Here is a 19,176-nt window from a genome sequence, read left to right as displayed (position 1 = left end):
CGGCTCATCTTACTGTGGCAGCCCGGCAAATTGGCACCTTTGGGCCACTAGGCAATGTGATCTTGTTGATAAAGGGATTAAGGGGTAAAGCCGAAACGTACCAGGTCCGACGTTCGATCCCATGGGCAACGCACACACTTGTACATAGAAGAGAGGAGTGAGACAAAAAATAATTGGAATCTATGGGAAATCCCAGCTAAAGAAGAAGAAAAGCCAATGGAAACAAGCAACACGATGGCCACTTCAACTTATTTCTGAATCTCCACTTTATTCAAGAACCATCTACAGGTGAGAGGGAGAGGTAGGTCAAACTAATTTACAGATTTCACAGCTATGGTCGAGTGGATCATGTCTTTTATAAACACAAGAAAGTTAGACAAGATCGTATGTTAGTAGCGCCGTCCACCAGCTGTGGACAAGAGGACTTGAGACTGTTTCTTCCCCTTCTTTCCCATCTCGCTCACCTTAGATGCTTCCAAGCTTTCGACCAACTTGGCTCTCGATATCATTGTGGCAAAAGATGGCCCTTTTGCCTCTTCCCCACCTACAATGAGAAGAGACCGAACCAGCCAATGCATGAGTCAAAACAAACTTACTTAAATGCTCATTGACAGATACCTAGAAAGTACTAAACAACATAAACTGCTTATACAAAACACACACACCGAATATCTCAGAACATACCAGGAGAATCAATTTTCAAGCTGGTCCCACGAAGAGAGTCCTCATTTTTCAAGGCAGGAGAATCATGTGCTGCAGCAAATCCAAGTCTTGTTACGTTTGAGAATGTTTTCCTCTCTCCAACAGCAGGAGGGCTTGATGACATCACCACAGGATTTCCGAGAGCTTGTGACGCAGGGTAAGACAAGTAAGCAATGTAAGTATAGTTCAGCAAATTGTACAATTCGTGATGTATGCACCCAGGTGGCTCAAGAAGGGCAATTATGACTATTTTTTTTTATTAAAAACATAACAGCAAATGGCATCTTAATTCTTGTCATTGCAAATGGAACCCCATTACCTTCAAAATCATCTGCCGAAAATGTGGGGGAGCGAAGACTGGAGGACTGTCCAATATCATATAGTATAGACATAGGAACTTCAGAGGCTTCAGCCTTCAATTTTTCCTTTCTTTCCTAAAAATGGAAAACATAATACAACTCTAAGAGCAAAGCAAGGAGGACTGAAATATAAAGAGCAATGTCAAAAAGACTATTTGAAAAAGAGCTTGAAAATTGCAGACATATGTCCTTAAGAAGGATTCACATGAGGGGGAAAAACAAAGTTTATCACACCTTTTTGGCTAGCTGTTTCCTCTCCTTTTCGCGCTTCTTAATTTCATCCATAAATGGAAGCAAAGAATCACTAGGCAGTATGCCAGTCAGATCAATTTCACAAAGCTGAGTCAACAAAGTAAATCAAACTAATGAAATCAAACTAATGAGCAGATCACTTTCCACAAGATGCTCGATAATTTTGAAGAACAGAGGAACAGAAGATGATCAATTAATACCTGAAATGCCGTGGTCAATGAAAAATGACTCAAGTAGCGATACCGTCTTCTGGTGGACTCTGACTGAGTAACTGTTTCCAACTGTAGAATCCTCCCACTTATCCTGCAATTCATGCATCCCACTTTTAAGAGAAGACTCAGACAATCGATTACTGTTAGCCTCAAGAGTTTGAACAGAGAATTAGGGCCAAAGGAGAAATGATTATGAGAGGAAGTGATACATGAGATATCCGTTTGCCCACCATCAATTGCATAGGGCTGTGCATATTCCCTAGGATGGGGAGACTACCAACCTCCAAACATCATTCTCTGCTACTTCTCATGCATAGCACTAAATATCTACAGCCTGTTTCTATACCAGATTCTATGAGAACAGAAAATCTAATCAACCTGTTCGGGATCATGTCATAGCTTCCATAATGGTGCAAAAGGCACTTCACGTTCAATGGATGAAGAATAAGATTTTGACCATCAACAGCCTGAAAGAGACATACAAGAAGAGGATAAGATGCAATAAGGAATCCAAGGGACTGGGAGAAATGCAAAAAGTCACACCTATCATATGGCCATAGTCAAATGGCAGGATAAAAACATTGCACAAAATTGCAGTACAAGCAAAGATGAACATCTACATGCATGGCCGCTGTCCAGCATTACTTTCTGGTTGCACATATATTCATTCAGCTATCACTATTCACAAACATAAAAAAAAATACTAAAAAAAAATACTAAATAAAAAATAAATGCCCATTCAAGTGTGATTTATGAAGCATTTTCTCCACGGCAAGTAAAATAAACTTCTAAATGCAGCAGCAGAAGCAGAGCAGGCTCTTTTGCCATTCCCGTAATTCGTCTACAGGACCCTGAAAAAAGTAAAACCACCGCATGGATGGCATCTTGAACCATTTCTTGGTCATTTCTCTTGGAAAAAGTCCCAACCAAACTATATCTTGACAAGAAAAATAACATAACTTCACCTCTCCTGAGCAGTTAAAACAACGGTGGGAAAGGGCCATTGCATCTAACTTTCCTACCATCCAACCAGTCTATACTGAACATACTCAGATGCCAGAAACCAAAAGAAAAAAGAAAAAAAAATCCTTGTTGCTTTGTCTTACCTGGTAGAAGTTGTACAGTTCCCTGTCCTTTATATTCCCAGAGCTGCTCAAGTTCTTTTCTGCACTTTTTCCATCCTTATGAGATGACATCTCCTGATCTTTGTCTTCTAGAGTTTGACTAGCATCACCATTTTGATCTAGAGAAGATGAAATATCAGATATACCTAGCCTTAACTTAGCCAACAACTCTTTCTCATCATATCCATCAGTGGGCATGTTCACAATTCAACATATGGGAAGACGACTTACAGGATCTATCACCATCCGTAACTCGGTGCTCATCCCAATACTTCTTTCTCTTCTCCAATTCCTTTATCGCAGCAGATACATAGGGAAGTTTCTCTAAATCATCAACAAGCCCTGAATCTGCCTTGGCTAGCCACCCATCAAGTTCGGCTATTGCTTTTCTAATAGATAAATCGGCATCCGCAGTGAAGGTAAATTTTGAAAAAGCATCGTTTATAGCATTGATGTCGCATTGCATGGAAGCACTTTCCTGCTTATTTTTCTCCGAGGGAATAAAGGAATCTTTTTCTCGAGTTAAAAGCACAAACTCGATGATATCCCCAACCACATACTGCTTCACACTCTCGATGTGGACAGTATATAATTCCTTTCGGGATATCATTACAAAACATAAGGGGCATCTCTTGAAGCAGTCGACTCTATAATTGTCCTTGCCCATTAACAAGTACTGTAAAATACATGGGAAACAAAAGATGTGCCCACATGAAGTTATTTGTGGACATAGAGGATAGTCCAAGCAAATTGGACACTGCACCGCAGAGGGGGTTGAGTATCTAACACATATAATGTCCTCCCACTGTAACATTTTATCCGGATTCATCAAATCAGGTTCATAGTCTGCAGAATCGAGAACAACAAACTTGTAGTTTGCCTGAAGGAACAAATCTTTATTATACGGCTTTATCTTTTGTTGCCTTCTTGGTGGAGGAGGAGGCTGCCTGGATTGAGAACGAGAAATGGGGTCATAATGGAAGTTCAACAGGTGATTCCCACTCACAACTTGTGCTCTTCTTCCTGCTGATTGCATAGGGCTTCCAAGTGAATCCATGGACCCAGTAGCTCGCTGACTTCGGGCAGCATTGGTCGCTGATGTCTTCCATTTTGCCTGAGAAGATCCAAATTTTTTATCATTTGGACTTCCTGATGCACTCACCTGGGGAGGCAGCAATGATGTATGTCACCTTTAACCGATGCATTCAGCCATATAAACTCTCACAATATTTTCATACAATCTAACCTATCCAATCCCAAAAATAAGGGAAAAAGCCCCTACTCGAAAGCAAAAATTCTAACTTGCACTAATTACCTATACAAAAGCTTATTAAGTGGAGTGCAGGAACTTCCTTATTACTACTGAAATTACCAATTTCAAGCATACCTTTTGGGAAGATCCGCTAGAACTCTCTGCAACAGTAGCCAATGTTCCTGCATTGCATCAAAATTTCATCCCGATGAGTCAAGGCAGCACATGCTAGTTACTGAGCGTACGTAAAAATGTACAGGATCATGCTACTACCAGCAAAGACAACACGATAGAAACATAGCAACGATTCAAGACGAAGAGATGAATCCATAATAGCCACGTTGTACAAACTTCCAGTCGCTTACACTAATTTGTCGCACTAACACCTGATCAAATGAGAAATCAGCCGGCATGCCCACACGACAAGCAGGTATACCTAAAAGTTACAAATCAGTACTAACTCACTTCAACATCAACAGTTCCGACCAGCGACTATCTACGAAACAAGCATCACTCCGCTATCTATAACGGTGTTCAGCTAACAGAACACATCACGAGCCACAGATTATCCCGATCCCTCGGCCCAACCACCAGCCAGACCACTCATCGCGCTCGATCATCCTCCGCATCACGCAATCCCGAACTAACGGAACCCGCACCGTCGCAACAACCAAACAAAAAAAAACACACCCCGCAAGCTTCCCGGTTCGTACCTGGAGCCTCGCCGGAGACGGGAGGGGAGACCTGAGAGGCAGGCGGAAGGGGGTAATGAACAGGGCGGCGGTCGCCATTGTCGGGGCTAGGGTTTGGAGGGAGAGCTCGAGAGGAGGGAGGCGATGCGAGTCCTTGGGTCTCGGTGGGCGAGATGGACATGAAAATCTTGGGGAATTCCGTGGAGAGAGAGAGAGAAAGGGGGAGTTCGATCGGGTCGCGTCGGGGGGAGGCACCGCAAGCTTCTACGCGTCCCTGGATCGAAGTGGGGAGCTGCTTTTATGGCGCCCTGCAACACGAGCTCCGGGAAGACCGGCATCTGCCGCATCTTGACCGAATATAGCCCGGTGTAATTACATTGGCGCCCCCTGCTTCGCGGGCTTATTTACGGAAAATGCCCCCTGTTTCGGCCGCGATCCGCCTACTTAGGGGGTGTTTGGTTCAGCTTTGGGAAGGGGCTTTGAGCCCCGAAAGTCTCTTCCCAAAATGCTGAGCATTTGACCTAGCATTGGCCAAATGCTAGCATTTCACGAATGCTACTGTTTACCAATATATATATTTTTTTTTTGGTTTGAAGCTGTTTTTCACCAAGAAGCCGGCGAGGGTGGCCGGCGAGGGAGAAGGGCCGGCGAGGTCGGGCAACCACCGACGAGCCAGATCTGCTGCCGCCGCCGGTCGCCCGAGGCCAAGCAACCCTCGGCGGGGGTCGCACGACCCAGGCGACGGCCGCCTGGGTCGCGCGACCTTCGGGCGACCCAAAGCGGCCGTCGCTGGGTCGTGCGACCCCGCCGAGGGTCGCCCGGGCTCGGGCGACCGGCGGCGGCGGCAGATTCGGCTCGCCGTGGTCTCCCGACCTCGGGCGACGGCCGCCAGCGCCAGATCTATCTCACCGGCGGCCGGCTCCGGCGATGGTAGGTTTTGTTTTTTTTTTTTAATAAATAAAATAATTCTCAAAGTCCATTTGCAAAAAAAATTTACCAAACACTATATTTTGGCCAAAGTAGCTTTACAAAATATTTTTACCAAACACCATTTGCATTTCCCCAATGGGCTTTCACCCAAAGGTATTTGCATTCCTCCAAGTAGCATTTTCAAAGTTGAACCAAACAGGCCCTTATAAATGGAAGAAGCTGGAGTTTAAAAACTAGGAGTTTTTTTTTTTTGGTCATGAAGTTTAAAACTGGGAGTTCGGAGGTTGTAGAATCGGTTCGGGTTTTATCAGAAATTTGGAACCTACTCATTGAAACCGGTTTCAAAGTTTTTAAGAACCTAAAACCTACTCTACATATTCTGAAACTTGAAACTCACATATCACAAGTTATAAGGTCTACCTAGATTTTATATGTACTCTTAATTGAACGATTGCAGCACATCATCACCTCTAATGACTATAATTTACTGTTACAATCTATTGACCATAACCTATATTTAGACACACGAAAGATATGAAATATTAATAAAGAAAATATCCCAATCATGAATATCGCCAGAAATGAAAGCTCAAACCAGTGGTTCGGTTCCTGATTACACACTCATCATCAGACGTCATGAAATACCGCAGGATTGCGCGAAAACATTAAAAAAGAAACACACAAAAATTTGTTCTAGATTTTAGGTTCCAAAGCTAGAACCTGCCTTATATATTTTGAAACTCGAAATCGAAACCGATTCGGTTCTCCGATTTCCGTTCTACCTTGGAACCATGCTTTAGCCCTACTTAAAATGCACTTCTCAGTTGGATTTTATTAACTAATTAAGGATCCATTTGTTTTGCGAAAAATTAATAATTTGAAAAATATTTTCTTAAAAATGATTGCCTGTATCGTTTGAAGTAATTCATCAATAAAAAATGTAATCATAATTAACAACGACATAAGTCTAAACATTTTCATGAATGATAAAAATATTTTTCATTCATTTATTTTTGTAAATGATACGAACGATCATTTTTAAGAAAATATATTCATATTATTTATTTTTCGCGAAACAAACGAAGCTTAAGAAAAAGCTCTAATAATGTCCAATGCATATATTGTCCTTTATATACGCATTATCTGTTACTTAGTAAGCTTAACCAGTAGCCGAGACATTACCGTAACATTATTATTAATATAAATTTAGACAGCGTTGAGTTCTAGGGAAAAAAAAAGGCAGGAACGAGGCCATGTTGGATTTGGATTCATGCTAATTCCATTTCCACCATAGTTTCAGACGGTAGGCACTAAGGTATGAACATTGCTCAGGGATGTTATTCCCATCGATTTGCATCACCCTGACTGCATAATTCTCTGCTCCTGTCTATGCCCACTTACAGACACTCCAGTCCATCATTATTATATACTAGGGAATTACAACTACAACAACAACAACAACAAGACTCGTAATACAGCGCGTGCGGAGCTCGGAGGACAGACTAGTTAACAATCCCGCGTGGCCTGGATAGCCTTCTCTGGACCTGATGCCGTGTAATTTCGAGGCCTTCAGGCATCGAAGACCTCTTCGGGTAGATTGAACTGAACGATGAAAGTACGGATTTCCATAGGAGCGATCTCCACTACCAATTCGGTGGGATCGATGGGCCCTCCCCTCAATATCCTGCCTTCGTTACCTTTGGAGCCTTCCACCTCCCAAACGAGTCTCTTTCTCTCCATTTCCGTCCTTTCTTGATTAGCAGAGAGGCTCATCTCCGTCACTTTGCCGATCTGAAATCGATGAGGAGGCAAAAGAGCCGGTTGAATGTGTTTGTCGATGTTAATAGGTCAATTCCTCATAAAAATGGATTGACTAGTCAGTTGACTTTACCTTCCTTCCGGGGAATAGACTTTTCAGTTCTACACTGGACATTACAGAAAGATCCTTGTCTTCCCCAATCTTCACATAGGTTCCAACCAGACAAAAGAAAGGAGATTGCAACATAATAATTTTAACAGGGACCACATTATGCAAAGTAAACAGGACGAAGTCAATTGAGCAATGAATCCAACGAAAAGCTTCTTTCTGACACTTGATTATAGCAACAGAAAGAGACAAACCTCGTACAAATGTGCTAACCGAAGGAGAAGTTTTCCATCATTAAGTTCCTGCACGGTTCATGCGACACTATATTACTTAGAAGGACCAAAAAAAATCAACTAGCAAAAGGAGGACCTAATAGATGTCAAGTAACATCAAGATGATCATACAGCTACAATGCTGATCATGCAGAATCAAATCTCCAGAAACTGTAGCATTCATTTCTTCCTCTATGAAACACTGACAGACATGATGAGGGAATCTAGGATTGCAGTTTTGACAAGATTTACCAATCACCTGGAGAGTTAATATAGCAACATTTTCAGGCAAAGTGTAGGAGGAATCTATCCCAGAGAAGGTGGTCGTGTGAGAATTCCTCCAGGAGTCTCCATCCTGATAGGGGAAATATCACCATTCAAAATAGTATTGCTCTCTGTTTCAAGTGATTGAGAAGACAGGCTTCAGTTTTTTGCTTTAACATACCTGTTCAGCAAATGCTAAGAGAAGTGGAGAATATATTTCCTGGCCAAATGATCGACGCCATTTAGCTCCCTCTCCTAACGGATCAAATCTAAAATAGTACTTTCCTTGAATCTGCAACAAAGTATATCTTCAATAAGAGCCAAATTGAGAGATGCTTCATACTATATCTATCTCTCACGATAGAAGGAACCCTGGAAGAGAATATAGAATAACCATAATAACGTTCTTCAAGAAGTTATTTCTGACAATATGTGCTTACAATCAGCCCCTTGCAATCCTTAAGGGCACAGACTGTTTCATTCAGAGCTTCTGCCACTCCTCTGGAATCGTCGCGGATCAGTCTCCTACATAAAGATTTATGGTTACACTGTCAGTTTGCAACTTCTGATATCCTATATCTGATTACTTCCAAGATAATTATGTAGCTCCCAGAATCAGGCATATTCATGATTTACCTATGAAGCATTAGCTCAATTTGTCCATCGACTAAGCTTGATCCTCCCACAGATCGATCAACCAAAACAGAGAATTCTTTCTCATTATCTTTAAAGAAAATTCCAAGATTTATCTGAAAAATGAAAAATCTACGTATCAATCAAGAGGATAAAAAGTCAAAGAACAGTCCAAGCAACTATGGATAAGATTAAATTATAACAAACAAGATTGCAAGCTAACTGCGAGAAGTAAATTAGAAAATAAAAGGAAAATGGAAGTCCTGGAGTGGGAACATCAAAATACTCAGCAAGTATGCTTCCACATTGTTTGAAAAAGAAAAAAGGAAAGTAGAGTATGTTATTCATATCAAATAGGCTAATGCGCATCGTGGTCGATGCCAAAATGTACACATCATTGTAGATCTCCAAAGTCTGGAAAAAAAAACATACCGGATAGTAATTTCCAGCAGCTGGTTGGTTCACTTTCAGATCCCAATCCGTTCTATAGTCACGAATCTGCGACAAAGATAATCGCAGTTCCTTAATAAACAGACAATAGAAAATTTTCAATTGAAAATGAACAACTTCTCAAGATGTCGCAATTAGCAACAATTTCAGCTATCCAGATTATACAAGTGCCGTCTACCCTCGAAAAAACTCAAATTTATTGTTGTCATCATACCCTCTCAATGAAATCGCGTCCATTGGAATCTGTGTAAAATGTCTTATTTGTCTTCATGGAAGTTGAAATCTGGGTAACAACTTCTTTTCCGATCCAATCATCGATTGGAATTGGTCCAACCTGATAACAAGATAAACACAATGTATTTGAACAAATCTCATTATCAGGAATTTTTTTCATATTACCACAGTGAAGAAACAGCAATGGAGAAACCTACTATGAACTCAACTTCGACATGTTCCTTTCCCTTGCTCAGACGGGTAATCTGCATGCAACAGAAAAACATATTCGCAATAAGAAGCATTAGAGTACTTCAGAAAATACAGGATATTATCTTTTAATTATTGTTGGGGGAAATCTCAAACTCATTTTCTGTTCTATAGCTTGCATACAGAGAGAGCAAGGGAGAGAGAGACAGAAGATGAACCCATCTAAAATTCTCATAGGATGGTCAGTTTTTTTCCTGAAAAAAAAGTTGTAAGATGGGAACAGTAAACCCAAGTGTAAGAGAGCATATAAAGAGCCTCCTCGGCGGAGCCGGCACGCGGAAAACAAAAAAAAAAAAAAAAAAAGAAGAAAAGAACTCATTCTCAATGTAAAAAAGCACTTTTCGTTTCTTTAGGCACAAATTTTGCAAATGCCGAACAAAAAGTTTAAAACTTTAACAAAGATTATACCAAAAAGCCCAAAGTGTCTTCTATATAAGATCTTCTATTTACTTCTTGGATCTAAGGAAACTAATTATCCAAGAGGCTACCCACCATTGAGCTATTGGATGTCATGAATGACTGAACGAAACTAAATGTTCCACCGCCTATCCACTGTGGTTATATCTATACTGGACCTAAAGTGTGGGAGAAAGAAAAGGGCACATTCCTGATTATCAGGAACTAGCATGAATCTCGCTTCAAACTTATAATTGGACAGAGAATTTCTTATTGTTGCTGCAACTTTCTACTAAATCGATTCTCATTACCCCACATGCATGAGTGCACGAAGAGAGAGAGAGAGAGAGAGAGAGAGAGAGAGAGAGAGAGAGAGAGAAGCTGAATATTAATTAAAAAAAAGTCAATCGACAACATAGTCACACTTTTTTTGCCATCATCAGAATTTTACAATTACCACAGCACTGAACCTTCTGAATTGAATTCTACTTCAAAGAACAGACATTCAAACTTAGTTCTCATGTCGGGCTAATTATAATTCTAGACCATAAAAGTTCATCATGTCAAGCCTAAATAAGATTAAGAACAGACATGTAATCATGTCATAAGGATCAGTCAACCCACTCAAAAAATTTACACCATCAAGGTACCTGATATATCCATGAATTGATCTGCTGGTGGACTTCATCCATCACGGATCCATGCATGACGGTCAGAGGATTCTGCAAATTCAGAATGATTTCTTAAGAAACATAATTAGTGACCATTTCAGTATGTAACAAAATATCACAAACCTTTTTTTCAGGTTTCAAAGAAATTGTGGTATTTGGACGGAAGACGTATGCTCCAGAGGCCTAAAAAACACGTTCATGTTGTATGAGATGAAAGACTTGAAAACAAAGAAACAAGACCAATTTAGAAGTCCTAGAAGAGAAGGCTTCACGACCTGAGGATCTTCTTTAGTTCCGTTAAATGCAGAGTAGAAACTGTAAGACTGCTCAACATGTTCCTCAACCTAAAATTTAAAGATGCGCATAAGGTTGCTGCTAGACACAAAATCCCCTGCCCCCAATCAACAACCAAGAGAATCGGGAAATGGTACACCACTTACGAAACGTTTGCTATCAGCATAATAACCAATTCTTCCTTCCTCAGCAGAAAACGTAAGCTTAATATTCCCTTGACGAATATCAACAGAGGATTTTTGGCCTCTCTCGATGGTGTATACTTTTGATTTAGCTGGACTAGCACCTGTAATAAAAAGTTTGCGTGCTGGTTCTTAAGTCTAATTATGATAGGCCAGAGAAGCAATAGTATTGGAGAATCACATCACTGAACCTGTCCCTTTGGCACTTGAGATGAAGAATGTACTGAAACCAAGAGCTGGTACAGAAGCTGGAAAAACAAGCCAATACTTGGGTGCGTCAGTTGTAGTTTCACCCAAGTATGCCATGACATGGTAGCTTCTTAAGCTGAGGAATGTATCGGTAATAGGAATCAACTGAGATGTAACCTCCTTCCCTTCAGAATCATGAACACTAATATCTTCCGTCATAACCTACAGAAACCCTGACTTAATGAATACAGAACTAATGTCTCTGAACCTAAGAATACATACATCCATCCCATGGTTCAATAAAAGAGAGGCAACTGAATCATCCAAACTAATTATGGACAGGTGATGGGTTTTGCAAAATTCATATGCATAAAGATGAGGATATAGGCATAGGAAGAAATAATTTTGGTACAAGGATATATGATGGCATAAAATCAGGGAGGAGAAAAATCGAGTTTGAAAGTAGAAACCTTCCTCCACAAAAATTCAAAGTAGTAGTGATTTAGGTAAGATTTTTATTTCTCTTACAATGTAGATGCTTCGATCAACTTCATTGAGCAAAATTACTTATGAAAAGACTAATCACCTAACAAAGTTCAATTGGCCTGCTGAACAGACCATTTAGGAGATTAAGAAATGCAAATAGACAATAATCTAGACAACCGTGCAAAGCCGCACCAGGCAATTATTGACTCGAGAGTGAAAAACTCAAAAGGAGTAACAGGGATTACTCTTGATACAATAATGTTCAACTCACTCATAAAGTCATTGGGATACTCACAGGAATTCGAATAATATCTTCTCTCTTCCATCCAAGCGAGTTGTAAGCAACTATGATCTAGAATCCATGAAACCACAGTTCACGTATCTTCACAAGGAATAAACATTCATTTCGTACAAGAACATGATCTGATTGAGACTCTATCAATTTACCAATGTTTTCCCACTGGAGAGATCAGCTTCTGATGGAGGACAATAGCTTATGTTCATGAGTGGACACTGCAACAAGAAGTATTACGCTTACTGTCAGATTGGTTATAAACTCCAATATGAAAAGGTAAGGATCCTTTAATAGCTCAAAATTGGAACAGAGATAAACAAAGAAAAAATGAATTATTACTTGGATTTTATTGTCCAAAATAACAAAATTTTTGCTACAGATATTGTTTTTTTTTTCGTCAAAGGGAAGAATAAGATGAGTGTGATGGTTTGCACTATGACAATCATGTTAGCTAGCAGCAGAAATATGCACATAGTGAAATATATTATTCCCTATGCCTGTCTGCACTTCGGTACTTATAGATTAAACAACTAGTACACCATTGAAAGCTAAGTAGCACCGACACTGACACGCAACACGACAGGCCGACACATTATTTCTCAAAAAATAGAGAATTCCGACATGTTGGGACGCGTTGTATATTAAATGTATATTTTTATATATACATGATAAATTATCATTTTTATGATTATTTCAATCAAATTAATTTCATTCAAATCCACAAATAAATAAATAATAATAAAAAGAGTGTCGGACGAGTGTCGGTGTCCGACACCGACACGGAGGCCCCGAAAGAGTGTCCGTGCTTCCTAGATTGAAAGTATACGTTATTTCATAGAATACTTTTACCTCAACCATATAGATAGCAAGGTAAAAACAGCACCAAATCTTCTTAAGGAACTAAAAGGATCAGCTTGCACACTCTACAACAGCCACAGGAGTCGAAGAACATTAAGAATGGATCACAAGCTTCAAGGTTAAATACTTGCCTGTTCAAATTTTGTAGATGGGTTTCCACATTCTTTGTATGGCGTTGACTCCACTAGGCAGGCCAGTGAAGATGCAACTACAGCTTCGGCCTGCAAATAGAATATGAATGCCGTTGATATGTGATACTCAATGGAAAAAATAATCATGTTACGATCGTAATCACCTCAGAGTAACCCATGGCTAGACGCTTGGCATAGTCATTAGCCACGTGCTGCTTTTCTGTGCCAGTAACTGCATCATGATGTTGAGCAACTGCCAATGCATCCGCTAACGAATCTGTATTTTGCCCTGAATCGCTTCTTCCCCTGAAAAACTCCAGCTGTCTTGCAGCCTAAAGAAACCAGAATACAACAATCACAACCCCAACAAACCAATCAATAAGACCATTTAATCCCACCAAAGAGTATTCCCATACACTCATACCAAATAGTAGCCACTCGTTATCCTAACATAACGTTTAAGAGCTGCTCTGCTTGTAAAGTATCCCGTCCAGTAAGCATTTGCACGATCTGCATACCTGTAATCATAAATGCTTCAACTTTAGTACAACAAAAAAAAGAAGATGTAGGAGGAGGAGAGTCCAGCTACGCATTAAACTTACGGAAAGAAATCTCCAGTCTTGAGTGGCCATGCTTTCTTTGCTGCATACTTTGCATCAGTGTATATGGATGGGGTCGAATAAAGAGCATTTACACGCCCATCCTGTAGGTAGTAGAAAATGATATTCAACACTATGGAGGTTACAATGAAGTAAGATGTAAAAACTCTTGACAGGATAATAGTAATAACAGAAGATTGAACATATGAAGAAGCAAAAATTAAAAGTGAATATCGAATCCCAGGTGATCTCGGAGAGGAATAAACAGTTATGAAGTAGTGAGGAAACAGATACCTTATTCACGTAATGAATTAGCTTATCCATATTCCTATACCATGTATGCGCAAACTGATACTTGAAATCTGTTCCCATAGTCCACATAACGTGATTTGTCCGAGTGATGTTTGCCTGAGAATTTGACATTCATCATCAGTTTCAACTATTAAGAGATCATTGTGGAAGAGAGAGAAATCTGGCTTCGGTGCTGGCTTGGAGAGGTCAAAGTCAAGGTTTGACAGTTTATCAACACGGAATAATGTCTTGTAACACAGATTCGTATCAAACTACTAGCATTCACGTGTTCAACCTATACTAAATCATTCTACTCACTGGAATCATAGTCCCAAGCCCAATGAATTGGATAAGCTGAACTGTTGAAGTTGTTTCTTTCTAAGTTTATTAACCAATATAATTACTTACTGAGTAGCTCCTCATGAGATCTTAGCTCAAGTTCAACGTAATTATGTGCGTTTAGGTAACTGTTTCACAAATTTGAAGTTCCATGTAGAAGGTGGTTGGTGGCATCTTCAACAGAAAATATCTATTATACATTCATTAGCAGAACCACTGACAAGGTAATCTTCTGCTCAAAAAAAGAAAAGGTGTAAACAAAAGAAAGCAGTGCATGCTTCACGGTAGATAGAATGCTAAAACTGAATCCAAAACACGAAAGACGTCAACAAAGTGATGTTTAGATTGGGAAGAAGAATTTTGGTAAAAGTGTAAAACATTAACATCCACTTACTTGGGCTACTGCGGCAGCAACAAAGGCATTCACACGTTCTTCGACATTGTAGTCAAACAAATTGATATCATCCTGCAAGCAACAAGGAGAATAAGTGTAGCTTCTAGGACAAGCAAGCACTAATGTTTTAGTATATAATAACTTGTTCCTAATGTTAACAGTTACCTGAACTATGGGTGAATCATCATTAACTTCGAAATAGAAACCAGATGGAGGTTCATAATTCTCAGGGAAAGCACCAGCAAAAATCTGGGACAATTCCAAAGGAGCTAAAAGTATTGAGAAGAAGGAACCAAAAGGTCCAATATGAACCTGAGCTCATCCCATTAATGATTCGAACTGATACAAGGACCCACATGTCCAGTGAACCAAGCAAATAAACAAATCTTTTACAAGTAGATAAACAGATCCATTCTTCACCTGAGCAGATGAACCAAGGCTCTTAGAACCTCGCCAAATTACTTCAAGACTCTTCTCATCTTTACGTTTTGCCCTGTCTTGATAATCTATGCGGCCATAGAAAAACGAGTCGAACCCAACCTAAGCAAATAATAGATAAGATTGACTGTTTATAGTCTATACCAATTTACTACATAAGAGGGGATTAAAAAAGGGGGGCATATTTGTCATGAGAAACGGTCAATCATGATAACAGCTAGGCATGTACAGTGTTGACTGCCTATATAAGCATCCTCAGACAGTTCACGTTCGTTAATTTTCTCGCTTATTATGCCATAACTTAGGCGTGGTATAGAAATTTTTCGTTAAGAAACAAGGTGGAGTCGCATTGATAAACTTACCTCTGCTCCTAACAAGTAAGCTTGTACCGCAGAATGACCAAATGGATCAATCTGCCAGCCAATTCTGGGAGTCACACCAAACTCCTCCTTGATGAAACGATGACCGAGAGTTGTCTGATCAATCATATCAATGTAATGCGGCACGGCTTCATCATGCATGCACATGCCACCATTTCTGCAACAAGAGTATGGTCAAGTTTGAAGCAAAGCATCCAAAGCTTAATAATAAGAGATGTAGAAAAGCACTATCAAGTTCCTAGATCCTCAGTTATCCATTCGGCCGTGAAAGTAAAATATGCCCTCAAGTATTTTTTTTCCATAATATTATAAACAAAACTCACTAGAGTAATGAAATTAGTAGCATTGAGCCCTAAGAAAATTGAGCTGGGTATTCTTAAGCAGTGAAAACAAAAATCAGGTTCAAACAGCTGCTCTTCTTGATTGTGTCTAGTTGTCAAAAAGCACAAAAGGTTCAAATCTAATAACTTGGCAGCACACTATCTTACATGAGCTCCAGTTGACCAGAATTGACAAGTTGCCTGACAATATTCTGGACTGTTTCGCCTTGATTTCTCCACCACCGCTGGAAAAATGCCTGCATGAAAGTTCACCAACTAATATGATACGAGAGTCAAAGAAGTTTTCCTTATTCATCCTTTCGTTCAGTTAAGGGTAACCTTCGTGAAAACATGGTTTAAATCAATTCATCCCCAAGCTAATGACTTCAAACAACAGAACACATGTTTGACCTGGGAAGCGTATGAGTCTTCAGTAGTAACTTCAAAAAAAAAAGAAAAAAAGAATGGGCACCCAAATCAAAATTACTCAAAGCTACCTGACTTTCAGCCTTCCAATCAGAAAAACCTAGACTCAGACTGATACTCAGAGTTAGCAATATGGACTTGCTATTTGACGGATAGTTCAAACATTTGATCTGCTGAACAACAATAGCAATCACGTAAAGACGCAGGAATGCCCAAGTACAGATACTCAGGAGTCTAAGAAATCAATTAATGGGCTTCCCATAACCCGATTTTTCACATTTCTGTCTCGGAACATTCATTTCTTCAGAATATCCGACCATCTAGAAAGCTCTAGCATTTCATAACTTTGTGATCAGCACCTTGACAAGTTAATTGATCGAGTCATACTAACCACAAGTTTCCACCAAATCAGGCCCAGAACAGTATTTTGGCTAACTTCCCATTTTTGCTAAGAAACCAGCAACAACAAAAAAATTTAAAACGATGACAAACTTAGAAGTGGTGCTCCTACGTTCCGTGCGCAACCAGACAAGACCACTGAAGAAGGAGAGAATCAAACTTGCCTGTTCAGCGAATATGAACTTCCGATTCTTATCCACCAAGAGCGCTGGCCATAGAGAATCCAGGACATTTTGAACACAAGCCCCCTACAACGATCACGCCACCAAAATTCAAATTCACCCACCATTTAAGTACGGAAAAAAAAACATGTCGAGAGAGAGAGAGTGAGAGAAAGAGGGAGAGAGACCTGGATCGAATTATTGGAGCCGACGTAGTACTGGTCAATGGTCTTCAACCAGCCGACATCGTCGTGACTGTGAGCGACCAGGTGAACGTTCAGCTTCCCTTGATCAATCCCCGCCGAGGTGTTGTACACCATGAACTTGGACTCCGCGCAAAGGATCCCGGCGAGGACCAGCGCGAAGGCGAGCGGCCACACCGCCGCCATCGGGAGCGTCGAGCTCGAAGTTCGATTCCGATGAGGAATCGGTCACTTCGCTCGAGATCTCAGCTAAGCCAGGCGACGGAGAGGGCTTCGGATAGAGATGACGACGGAGCAAGAGCCTTCCTTGTCTGTAGGTGTCGGAGCTTTGGGAGGAGAGAGGAAATGCCTCTGCAGGTTGCTTCTCTCTCTTCTGCAATGGAGTGTACGGTTTTCAGTGCTGACTTCGCAAAGGTCTGTTTTTTACTCGCACTTGGCATTATTTTAATGTTTTCTTTCTTTTGGTCTTTACGCTACGGCATTATTTCTGTGGGCTGTTCTCCATTTCGCCGGGAGTAAAATTAAGTTATTTTAGTCAGGAATCAGACAGGACACGGGATAAAATGTGGAATCTGTTGCCGGATGATGGGCTTTTTTTGGCCTTTATTTGAATTCCTCAGTAAAGCATCCTCGGCACTTTGCGGAAGACGATAAACGCTCGTTGATCGACGAGGACAGGGGCAGGTCATCTTCTTGTCCGCCGGGGAGATTCCCAAATTTTTTCTGTCTGTTTGGCATGCAACAGGGATGACTGATTCCAGACTCGTATAGATTTCAGGTTCCTGTTAGAACATATTCCTCGTATTTTGAATTCGAAACCTATCCCGCAACTCTTGAAACTTATCATATCGCGAATTTAAACATCGGTTCCAAGATTTACGCTCCCTCCGTATTATTATGAATTGAACGATTGTAATAAATCATCACCTTTAACGACCATCACTTATTTCTACAATCCACTGGTTACAATTTATATTTAGACACACAAAGAATACGAAACATTAACAAAGTAAAAGTCTCTATCATAAAATGAAAGTTCAGATTAATGGTTTCGGATTATACACTCATCATCGGACGCTATAAAATACATTGGGATCACAAGAAAATATGGACCAAGAAAAATACAAAAACTTTTTCCACGTGGGTGTTCCAAATTCCAAATTTCACTTACCTATAACTTGGAACATATCCGTGGTCTCTCAATTTGTAGAACCCGAAACCTACTCTGCATACCCTAAAAACGGACATGTTCCCACTGATTTGGTTTTCCGATTCCGAGTTCTATCCTGAAATCATGCTTACCCCTAACTCTTCCTTGTTTATTGATCTTTTTTTTTTCTGGTGAACATTTATGAAAAAATATCTACTGGTTTGACTTCTGGCATATGCTTTATGTTATTTCTTCTATTCTTAAGCTCCATTTATTTTGCGGAAAATTGATGAGTTTGAAAATAATTTCTTAAAAACGATCGCTTGTATCACTTATAAAAATAAATGAACGAAAATATTTTCATCACTCACTTTAGACATAAATTGTTGTTGATGATGAAAACATTTTTTGTCGAATAATTGTTTCAAGTGGTACAAGTGATGATTTTTAAGAAAATATTTTTTTAATCGTTCATTTTTTGTGAAACAAAGTAGAGTTTGAATCTCGAACCGTTTCAAGGAAATTTAAATGCAGGAGTTGATCGATTTTTACCTAGTCTTTGTGAGGAAACTTTGCAGTCCCTTCAAGAACGATCTTCTGAAAACCCTGATTATCTGCAAGTTCACTTTCCACACGAGCAAATTCCATTCATTGCCCTCATCACCGTCGAGATCCTTGTGGCTATCATCGTCATTTCGCCAACGAGTTGCTTCCCTTATCATCTATCACCAATGCTCAAATTCTCAGCTAAGTCTATTATCTTCGTGGACAAGATAGCTCCACCGCGTCGTCACACGTGCAAATGTAAAGCCATTACTTGGCTGGCCAAATTGCATCGACCAACATCATTGCTTCCGGACCAAGCCACGAGCCACTGGTTACCACTTTTCCATCGTTCTTTTGATTAGTCAATTGCAATTGAGAACGGATTTCTCACTCTTCACCGTCTCTCCCTCTCTCTCTCTCACTGCTTGCACTGCTCGATTTTGACCAATGCAAGTAGTCGCCAAGACCTCACAACCTCAGTCCTATGTCGATTCAAGGTTAACCACCTCAAACAGCCTCGATCCTAATGATCACAA

General features: G+C 40.2%; 2 protein-coding genes across 3 annotated transcripts; both read right to left on the bottom strand.

The window, feature by feature from the left end:
- Positions 1–217: 217 nt before the first annotated feature.
- LOC115672509 (uncharacterized) lies at positions 218–4,912 on the bottom strand. Of its 2 annotated transcripts, none has more exons than XM_056314040.1 (10): positions 4,615–4,912; positions 4,037–4,083; positions 2,881–3,763; positions 2,632–2,768; positions 1,904–1,992; positions 1,514–1,616; positions 1,296–1,400; positions 1,022–1,136; positions 685–846; positions 218–544 (listed from the first exon to the last, which is right to left on the bottom strand). In XM_056314040.1, exons 1-10 carry the CDS (start codon positions 4,772–4,774, stop codon positions 390–392), a joined length of 1,956 nt encoding a protein of 651 aa, XP_056170015.1. In that variant the 5' UTR covers positions 4,775–4,912; the 3' UTR covers positions 218–389. The 2 variants fall into 2 exon arrangements, with proteins under 2 accessions (XP_056170015.1, XP_030450176.2); XM_030594316.2 differs by having other exon boundaries at positions 2,881–3,811; positions 4,615–4,911.
- A 1,929-nt stretch (positions 4,913–6,841) lies between these two features.
- Positions 6,842–17,366, bottom strand: LOC115672508 (probable alpha-mannosidase At5g13980). Its single transcript, XM_030594315.2, has 29 exons — positions 16,930–17,366; positions 16,745–16,828; positions 15,924–16,012; positions 15,418–15,592; positions 15,038–15,157; positions 14,783–14,866; positions 14,618–14,689; positions 13,888–14,001; positions 13,597–13,697; positions 13,419–13,512; positions 13,159–13,326; positions 12,995–13,084; positions 12,158–12,223; positions 12,006–12,062; positions 11,227–11,446; positions 11,000–11,139; positions 10,835–10,903; positions 10,683–10,742; positions 10,539–10,610; positions 9,441–9,488; positions 9,224–9,343; positions 8,992–9,057; positions 8,563–8,675; positions 8,367–8,451; positions 8,108–8,218; positions 7,922–8,017; positions 7,645–7,692; positions 7,415–7,483; positions 6,842–7,314 (listed from the first exon to the last, which is right to left on the bottom strand). Exons 1-29 carry the CDS (start codon positions 17,128–17,130, stop codon positions 7,093–7,095), a joined length of 3,054 nt encoding a protein of 1,017 aa, XP_030450175.1. The 5' UTR covers positions 17,131–17,366; the 3' UTR covers positions 6,842–7,092.
- Between the last annotated feature and the right edge of the window lie 1,810 nt (positions 17,367–19,176).

This window comes from Syzygium oleosum, unplaced genomic scaffold, assembly GCF_021117445.2.
Source record: "Syzygium oleosum isolate NSW1041296 unplaced genomic scaffold, Sole_v2.1 Sole_v2.08, whole genome shotgun sequence".
NCBI classification, from domain to species: domain Eukaryota; kingdom Viridiplantae; phylum Streptophyta; class Magnoliopsida; order Myrtales; family Myrtaceae; genus Syzygium; species Syzygium oleosum.
Note: the sequence above shows the minus strand (reverse complement) of the source record. Positions and strands in the feature narration are given on the sequence as shown.